The sequence below is a fragment of the Megalops cyprinoides genome, chromosome 1 (genome assembly GCF_013368585.1).
Source record: "Megalops cyprinoides isolate fMegCyp1 chromosome 1, fMegCyp1.pri, whole genome shotgun sequence".
Lineage (NCBI taxonomy): Eukaryota > Metazoa > Chordata > Actinopteri > Elopiformes > Megalopidae > Megalops > Megalops cyprinoides.
The window spans coordinates 3,841,623-3,851,622 of record NC_050583.1 but is presented as its reverse complement, the minus strand read 5'-3'; the positions used below and the strand labels follow the sequence as shown (position 1 = coordinate 3,851,622).

Here is a 10,000-nt window from a genome sequence, read left to right as displayed (position 1 = left end):
CCCAGTCACCATGCCCTTATAAAGCCATACGCCATGCCATTGCTTTGAACCCCCCCCCCTCCCCCAAAAGTGCAGAGAGTTCTGACAGACCCTGGGCGGCGGGACCAGGACGTTCCGGCACACGTACCCCACAGAGGCAGGGAGGGTGTACCTTTCAGCAGTGACCCTCTTCTGGACTTAAAAGGAGAGACAATAGCTTTTATGTGGGATGTGAGGGATACTGAACTGAGGGAGCCACCTGATGCAGGCCTGTGTGTGTGTGTGTGTGTGTGTGTGCGTGTGTGTGTGTGTGTGTGTGTCTGTGTGTGTGTGTGTGTGTGTTTGTGTGTGCGTGTGTGTGTGTGTGTATGTGTGTCTGTGTGTGTGTGTAACTGTGTGCGCGTATGTGTGTGGGTGTGGACATGGGGTGCTGGAAATGGCAGTCAGACACACACACACACACACGCACTCCCACTCTCTCTTTTATCTGTGCATATTACTGACATTTAACCCCCCCTCCAACCCCCACACATTGTGATGGGGGGGTTATTTCCCCTGTGTGAGAGTTGCATCATCTCATCGCTGTGGTTACTGTGGAGCGCAGACACGCCCACCCTACCGCCAGCCTATCCCGTCACCCCCTCCGCCCCCGGACGCCAACGCCTGTCACAGAACCACCAGAGCCTCCCCCTTGCCTCAACTCTTTCTCTTCCTCTGTTTCTCTCTCTCTCTCTCCCCTCCCTTCCTCTCTCCCTCTCTCTCTCCCCCTTCCCTCTCTCCCTCTCTCTCTCTCTCCCCTCCCTCCCTCTCTCCCTCTCTCTGTCCCCCTCCCTCCCTCTCTCTCCCTCTCTCTCTCCCCCCTCCCTCCCTCTCTCCTTCTCTCTCCCCCTCTTCTCTCTCTCCCTCTCCCTCTCTCTCCCCCCTCCCTCCCTCTCTCTCCCTCTCTCTCTCCCCCCTCCCTCCCTCTCTCCTTCTCTCTTTCCCCCCTCCCTCCCTCTCGCTCTCTCTCCCCCCTCCCTCCCTCTCTCTCTCCAGTTTGAACAGCTGGCCTTCCTGTGGATGGAGAGGCAGAAATCTGGGGGGAACTACAGCCGGTACCGGGCCCAGACGGAGAAGCACGTGGTTCTGTGTGTCAGCTGCCTGAAGATCGACCTGCTCATGGACTTCCTCAACGAGTTCTACGCCCACCCCCGCCTGCAGGTCTGTCCCCATGGTGATGGGTGGGGCGAAAAATGACCTGCGTTTTCTTTTTTTCCATTCCATTACATTACATGCATTTAGCAGATGCTCTTATCCAGAACAACTTTCATCACAATGGAAGATAAGTGCATCCATCCAAGTTACATGAGCAACAGTGTCAGACCAGTGAGTGTGAGCATAACACTATTCAAGCCCTGCCACAAGCCACCCTGTGCACTCTGACAAAAGCCTATGATACAGCAGTCCCTGAACACAGAATCAAAACACATCACATTACATTACACCATTTAGCAGCTGCTTTTTCCCCGAGCGACCAAATGAGTGCATTACTATGCTAAGAGTAGTTATCGAAAAGTACTACAAGAGGTCAATAAAATACTGAGTTAAGTGCTCACCTCACAATATTACACAAGATAAACATCAAATACTAGAGGTAGCAGGTGTTGGGGGGTGTGGATTGAAGTGGGTCCGAGATGCAGTCTGAAGAGGTGGGTCTTCAGTCTCCATCAGACGATGGCCAGCGATTTCGCTGTGGGGTTTCATTCCACCACTGAGGACCAGTACAGATAGGGATCGTGTCTGAGAAGAGTGACCACATCAGCTCGGGACTGTCGGTTGCCGTGTAGATGCAGAGCGCAGCGATCTTGAGGGAGCATAGGGTTTGAGGAGCGATTGTAGATATGAGGGCGCTGTCCCAGTAACTGTATGCCAGCACCAACTTAATGTGAGCGATGACAGGAAGCCAGTGAAGTGAGGTGAGGAGAGGAGTAACTTGACTACGTTTAGGAAGTGCGGCTGCATTCTGGATTAGTTGTAGAGGATTGATTGATTGATTACTCCCAGTGGAGTGAGTACATTTTAATTCTTACCCCTGCAGACGACTTTCTCTATGTCGAGAAATACAAATGAATGTAGCTAAAGTAGCTACAGTAGGCAGAGGCTGGTGATAAGTAGCATGTTTGGCTAAGGAGTGCTCAGACAGGAGACCAGAAGGGACAGTAATCACTGTGTGAGGACTGGCGTTTATTTTGGGAATGAGTGAGATGAAATAATGATTTTTTTTTTTTTTAACGACAGATCTTGGGCGGTTTGCCCTGACAGGCCTCCTGTGCAAAATATCAAACTGAAGAAATAAAGGGAAAATAATAAATCAAACCAAAATTCGATGCTGATGAAAAAGCTCAAGGCTTGCAGGAAACAAACACAAATCTCAAATAAAGCACATCTGTGCAGCTTCTTCTCCCACCTCCCTGTCTCTCCCTCCCTTCCTCTCCCTCTTTCTCTCTCTCCTGTCTCTATCCCTCCTTCCTTCTTTCTCCATCCTTCTCTTTCTTCATCTATATTCCTCTCTCTCCCTCCCTCACTCACTCCCTCTCTCTCCATCCCTCTCTGTCCCTCACTCTCTTTCTCCCTCCCCCATCTCTCCCTCTCTTTCTCCCCCCTCTCTCTCTCTCTCTCTCTCTCTCTCTCTCACACTCTCCCCCTTCTCTCTATCCCTCTCTACACCTCCCCCCATCCCTCCCTCCCCCCCCCCCCCCCCCCCTCTCTGAATGCCGCACAGGTGCGCTCATCTCTCTAACTGCAGCTGTGTGGATATATCTTCCCGGCATGAGGTATGGGCAGCTGATGGTTTACAGGTCCCTGAGTATCGGAGACAGCTAAAGTGAAGAGCTGCAGAGAGCTGTGACAGAACCATCAGAGCACCCAGCGATCAGACGCACCGTCTGTGGGAATGAGTTCAGAGGCTTTCAGCCAGGACCACACATCCCTGGCCACACTCCAGCCATCCAGAGTGGTTTTTATCTTTTATGGCCTGAATTATTATTTTCTCATTTGCCAAACAGTGAATGTGCCTATTATTGCATTTATTTCATGCTGTTATCTCAGCTAGATTTGATCATTGTTGTGGTTGTTTTATAGTTGTCTAACCTGTGAAGTGTGTGGACTGCATTTTAATTGAATCTAAGGTCCTGTAGAAATATACTGATTATTATTATTATTAGTAGTAGTAGTAGTAAGACTCTAATGGACACCACAAAAATGCTTCCTCAAGGTAGACAGCACATGCTAATGTGTGGCAACATTGTAATGAAATAATTTTATGCATAAATTTAATGCAATAGATGCATCAAATGTCATGTATGAGACCAGCTACTGACTGAAGATGAATTTCAAATATTACACAAAGATAATGTCAGGATAGCTGAGATCCCTGTATGGAGACACTTACCTCTCCACTACAAAGCTCTGCGCTGTAATACTGGCCCTGTAGATAAAGATCGCAGCCATTCATAACAGACAGTAATCTTCAGTAGCACACAATGTTTGTGTGTGTATGTATGTGTGGTGTGAGTGTGTGTGTGTGTGTCCGTGTGTGTGAGGGTATGTGCATGTGTGTGTGCGTATGTCCGTGTGTGTGAGTCTGTGTGTGTGTGTGTGTTTATGCCCATGCGAGTGGTATTGAAAAGACAGATATCATACTGTGCTCTGCGTTAGCATGTGTTGTTTGGGCAGTTAACATGCCACAGGGCAGATTGTCTGTAAAGGGTGCTGAATCACCCCCTGGGGTCTGGGGTGCGGGGTCTGAGTACCCCCCTCTTTTAGGCACCTGGATTTGATGAGCTGTGGGATAAACTCCTCCTATCTCACCTGGGACATTGGCCGAAATTTGATGGCATCTACTTGTAAGCTGGGTGGATTCTGCTGGAAAGCGTGTGAAATTTGTCACGGTTTAAGGACCAACTGTGTAGCATAGTGAATAAGCAGCAGGACTCGTAACCGAGAGGTTGCTGGTTCGATTCCCTGCTGGCATGCTGCTGCTGTACCCTTGGGCAAGGTACTTAACCCCGGAATTGCCTCAGTAAATATCCAGCTGTATAAATGGATAGCATGTGAAAAGCGTAAACCTATGTAAGTGATCTGGATAAGAGTGTGTGCTAAATGCCTGTGATGTAATGTAATGTGACCGGAGAGGACTGTGGCGGGATGTGGGGGTGGCTGGTGATCCCCGGCGTGTTGCATTGTCGGCAGGATTACTACGTGGTGATCCTGTGTCCGGCGGAGATGGACGTGCAGGTGCGGCGGGTGCTGCAGATCCCTCTCTGGGCGCAGAGGGTCATCTACCTGCAGGGCTCCGCCCTCAAGGACCAGGACCTGATGAGGGCCAAGTGAGTATAAACCCCACCCCACTGAGACATGCCCCCTACAAACCCCGCCCTGCATGGACACGCCCCCACCCACAAACCCCGCCCCACTGAGACACGCCCCCTACAAACCCCGCCATGCATGGACACGCCCCCACCCACAAACCCTGCTCTGCTGGGACACGCCCCCCCCTACAAACCTCGCCCCACTGAGACACGCCCCTAAAAACCCTGCCCTGCATGGGCACGCCCCCACCCACAAACCCCGCCCCACTGAGACACGCCCCCTACAAACCCCGCCCTGCATGGACACGCCCCCACCCACAAACCCTGCTCTGCTGGGACACGCCCCCCCCCCCCACAAACACCGCCTAAAAAGCCATAGCCACATGACCATGTCCATAAAACCACAGCCCCCACTGACTGTGTCTACAAAGCCACGCCCATGTAGCCACGCCCACCATGGCCAGCAATGTTCTGCCACATATACCAGTTCAGTCCAGTGTGGCATGGAGTGCTTCTTCTGATCCCGGAAGGGGTTATAGGTCAAATCCCCAGCCACATCATACTGAAGGCCCTAAAAGTGCTGTCCTTTGCATGCCTGCTTGGATGCTCAGGATTAACAGAGCCTGATTAGGTGCGCTATGACTGACGTCCCGTCTGTCCTGTCCGAGGGATATCGTTGACAGACAGGAATCATCACCGCTTGTAGATGGGGATAAGTTCATGGCTTATTGAAATACATAGACCATGTGTCACAAGAAGCAGCATGAACCCAAAAGCAGAGAGAACTCGAGATACCAGGGGTTTGGTTCAAAGAAAATCATTTTGTATTACTGGAGAGTGGGGAGATACAAAACAAACTTGGTGCAAGAGTTCACTCTCTCATTGACACACACACTTGCGCAGACACGCGCACATGTGCACGCACACACACACACATGGCATGGCAACTCAAGACTGAGCAAACACAAGACCAAAGGATATAGCTTGAATAAAGAAGAGCGCAGCTGTAAACAATAACTAATGGTAGAATACATGAGCTAAATGACACATAGAGAACACAGGAAGTTATGTTGCCATCTGGTGGCCAACCTGGGAAACAGCACCCACATTCCTGACAGGATGTTCATGGATGTCTGCAGAACTGCCTGTGTGAACATGTCTACCCCAAATAAATTTCTCTCACCTTGGCAGAGTGACTTCCCCTCAGCTGGCCCTCTCCGACCTGACTAACCCCGCTCTCCCCCTTTCCTCCGTCCTTCCTCTCCTCCTTCCACTAACCTGGCCGGCCGCTTCCTGTCGCGGCCCCGCCCCTTCCTGTCCTGCCGGCCCGCCCTCAGGATGGACGATGCCGAGGCCTGCTTCATCCTCAGCAACCGCTTCGAAGTGGACCGCATCGCCGCCGTACGTCACTCCACCCGTTTTTTCCTCTCCCCTTCTCTCTCTCTCTCTCTTTCTCTTCCCCTGAGTTAGATTAAATCTAACATGATTCACTTGCAGTGCATACCGATGGCGTGTATTTTCCAAACCACAGACAGCAGTTTCTCAAAATGCAGGGCAGAAAATCAATCACCTGGGTCAATATCCTGGCATAACGCAACAATGACACCGACACAAACGCCGGCGTTAAGGATGGTGCCGAATAATGAAGGAACGACCATAATTATCATCGTCATCATCGTTGTTACTGTCACCAGCGGTGGGACCATTATGGCCATCAATAATAGTTATAATGTTATCATATCGATATGCATAATGACAGAAACGCCATGCATGTCTGTTGTGGTCTCCCTCACTGTCTGGGGCTGTGACAGGCAGAAATGAGTCCTGCCACCAGGGTCACACGACCTCCCTTCCTCCTTGAAGGAAATCAGGATCTGTCTCTCTGCCTCTCTCTGCCTCTCTCTGTCTCTCTCTGCCCCACTCTGTCTCTCCCTGCCTCTCCCTTCCTCTCTCTGTCTCTCTCTGCCTCTCTCTGTCTCTCTCTGTCTCACTCTGCCTCTCTCTGCCCCTCTCTGTCTCTCTCTGTCTCTCTCTGCCCCTCTCTGTCTCACTCTGCCTCTCTCTGCCTCTCTCTGTCCCTCTCTGTCTCACTCTGCCTCTCTCTGCCCCTCTCTGTCTCACTCTGCCTCTCTCTGCCTCTCTCTGTCCCTCTCTGCCGCTCTCTGCCCCTCTCTGTCCCTCTCTGCCTCTCTCTGCCTCTCTCTGTCCCTCTCTGCCTCTCTCTGCCTCTCTCTGCCCCTCTCTGTCTCACTCTGCCTTTCTCTGCCTCTCTCTGTCCCTCTCTGTCCCTCTCTGTCCCTCTCTGCCCCTCTCTGTCCCTCTCTGCCCCCGTCTGTTCTCTCTCTCCTGGGTCTTTGTTTCTGGTTTTCTTCAGCGGGTGGGAGAGAGAGAGAGATGGTTGGTGTTTAAGGCCGAGGTGGCACAGCCAGAAATAAAGACAGTTTGACCTCAGCTGCGTTTGTGGGTGTGGGGTTAATGGCTTTGACCCAGGATGGAACTACGTGACAAACGGGGAGGGGCAATCAAAGACAACTGGGAGGGAGAGCGAGAGAGAGAGAGAATGTCAGAGGAGAGGGAGAAAGAAAGAGAGAAGGGGAGAGACAAAAGTAGAACGAGAGAATTTGAACCACTTTGTTGGTTGCATCTCAAATAGTCATTACAGTATAATTTGATATCCGTTGAGATTCAGACTCATTGATCGTGATTTTTTTGACTAACATCAAATAGTGCGCTTTCCTCTCTTGAGGTTCCCTAATAAATCTGGCAACACATTTTATACACGAAACATCAAATTCTCTTCTCCTGCAGATTACAGTTCTCCCCATACCCTCAGATCTCTTCAAAATGTTCCACATTCTTCAGCTGCTTATGACATTTACAATCAGTCATATTGTTTTTATTTAAATATATACAGAAGAAACAAACATTGTTGCTTTCAGGTGTACCTTTTCTGTTTTGAAGGATTGCCGGTTTTGCTTGGTGCACACTTTTTGTTCTTTTAAGTACAGAGCACTCGAGATGAAAGCCTCTTTACAAGAAAAAGTGAGCCAATTTTCACGAGAAGCACTGTGAATCTTTACAAATCATAAAAAAACAAAGAAAAACAGATTTTTTTCCTTTGTGTGAGAAGAGCTCGCACATTTGCCGGCTTGTGAAAAGACAGGAGAGGTATCGGTATCCTGAATTACCCTAATCCCTGTTCTTCTTTCTTTGCAGCACCAGGGTATAGACCCAACCTGTCCTAAACACCCCCCTTATACTTTATTATTTTTATTTTTTTAAGCATTCATATAAGTTTAAGTTTTAAGCATTTATATACGTGGCACACCTCCTCACACATACCACTAGTGAATAGTGCATACACAGAACAACAGACAAGCATCAGATATTGGATATTGAGTTAAGAGGACCAAGACATTAGCTGGAAGTTGTAGTATGAGATAGTGAGCAGAGATCTCAAGACAACAAAGCAATCAAGACATGCAATGACACGGACAGAAACACGATCCTAAACAATTAAGCAACAACCGTGGACTTCAGGAAAAAGGATTTTGAAATAATATGGGAAGTTAAATGTAAGAACAGGGGCTGCAATGTAGCAGAGTGGTGAGGAGCAGGACTTGTAACTGAAAGGTTGCTGGTTTGATTCCTTGCTGGGGCGCTGCTGCTGTACCCTTGGGCGAGGGAATTGACACAGAATTGCCTCAATAAATATCAAGCCTTTTAAAAAGGTAAAATTGTAACCTATGTAAGTCTGTCTAGATATGAGGGTCTGCTAAATGACAATAATATAATGTGATGAAATCTGATAATATAAAAACAGAAGTAGAAAAAAATGTTGAAACACAGCTGGGAATTTGCTTTCCACTTCAGCTGAAGCCCTAATACGTGGTGTCTGGGAGCACTGTAGTGATGTGGCTTTGACTATGAAAGGAAGATCAGAGAGGGACCAGGGGGAGCAGTGCTGGTGTAGTGGTAAGGAGCAGGACCTTTACCCGTTTGACTTGTTGCCAGTTCGATTCCTTACTGGGGCACTGCTGCTGTACCCTTGGGCAAGGTGCTTAACCCACAATTGAGTAAATATTTATCTGTATAAATGGGTAAAACTGTGACCTGTGTAAATGGCTCTTGATAAGAGCGTCTGCTGAATGACTGTAATGTAGTCTGAAAGGGGAGCTTACAGACTGTTTGGCAGTGAGCCACGGTAGGGTGTTGCTAGGATCCATGGCCGACCACTGCAGAGTAGAGCAGAGCTGAAAGGGCATGAATAAACCAGGAAATTGGGTGATCCGAGACCACCTAGACATTCGGGTTTTTGACTGAACGTAGTTTGATTCAGTGGGTGTTTCGTTTCCATTAAAATTTGTTGATGGCACTTTCCCTGGAATTTGAACCAGGCCTGTTCTGGAACAAAGGGAATCATGGAAAAAAGAACATCTGGGACTTTTGGGAGGGTCGACAGCAGATTTAACACAGGCGAAACACATTAACTAGATGAACACAGGAAGCCGTGTCGCCATCTGGTGGCCAACCCATGAAGTAGCAGCTGCATTCCTGACATCATTTTCATATCACGGTTGAGCAGCGAGAGAGGTCGTCAGTTGGGATGAATGTTTTGCTTGCATCGTTTGAAGAATAACAGTGAATAAGGCAGTGTTCATATGGTTTGGAAAAGCAGAATTAGAAAAGTTTCATTTTCCTCATAGAAGAAGAGCGGAGACATCAGGAAGGTTGAATTCCCTATCTGTCAGTAATGGGGTACTGAAGTGCCATCTGACTGGGTCTTTAGGTGTCTGATGTGACTCTTCTGGGGTTTGAGGTCGAGCTGTAAGCTAATAGGGGGGCACCCTGACATAGTAAAAGGATGAATTTGGGCATTTGTTAGAACTGGGGACTAGTAAATTTTTGAATAATAAGATGTTTACATGAGATTATGCATTATGTGCTGGAGACTTATACGCAGATTCTTTAACTGATGGATTGTGGAGTCATCAGGCGTCAATAAATCCCAGTTATTCTGGCATGACAGTGCAGAAGAGGATTTGGAAGCTGTTTGAGTTGTTTAGCACACTCAGTGTAAACAGCGCTTGCGTCAATGTTATGGCCCAGCTATGGGCCCAACATAAGAAGCCATCACAAAAAAAAGCGAACGAGTCGTTTGGCCGGTACAAAACAAACTGGGACATTTATTAGACAAAGTGATAAATGAGGGTACAAACCTACAGGCTGGCAGTATGAGTAACCAATGACTCCACATGCACTCGGGCCATCGGAGGGAAACAGAAAGTCCACAGTGCCCTCAGATGCACTGGCCTTTCCTCACAGACCAACATGGAGCATAGCCTTCGCTTTGTCTGTTGCACATAGCAAGCTGATCACCACAGAGGAAGCCGGTGAAGGACAGAGAGGGAAAGGGGAAGGAGAAACCCAGTTTATTTTGCATTCGCCATGTTTGTGGTGCATTCAGAAGCAGGAAGTATTAAAGTGGACATGAAACACTAGATGTAGTTAGCATAATTTACAAGATGGATTCCCACTCTAAAAATCCTTCTAGGTTTAACGCTGTCAGTGAAACTGGATTAAAAATAAGTACTCTAAGTTACATTTCTGAAACAAGTGTAGCGCCATCTTGTTTTAGCGTGGAATGCGACGTCTTGAGGTTGGTTGTCTTG

The 10,000-nt window shown here is 48.5% G+C and overlaps 1 protein-coding gene across 1 annotated transcript in view; it reads left to right on the top strand.

Annotated features, from left to right (window-relative positions):
* Positions 1–10,000, top strand: part of LOC118784131 (potassium channel subfamily T member 2-like) — a 91,036-nt gene that overhangs the window by 47,107 nt on the left and 33,929 nt on the right. Inside the window, exons 11-13 of the mRNA XM_036538167.1 lie at positions 1,015–1,179; positions 4,210–4,346; positions 5,666–5,729. Of these exons, the coding sequence (XP_036394060.1) occupies positions 1,015–1,179; positions 4,210–4,346; positions 5,666–5,729 (366 nt within the window). The remainder of the gene's footprint in view (positions 1–1,014; positions 1,180–4,209; positions 4,347–5,665; positions 5,730–10,000) is intronic.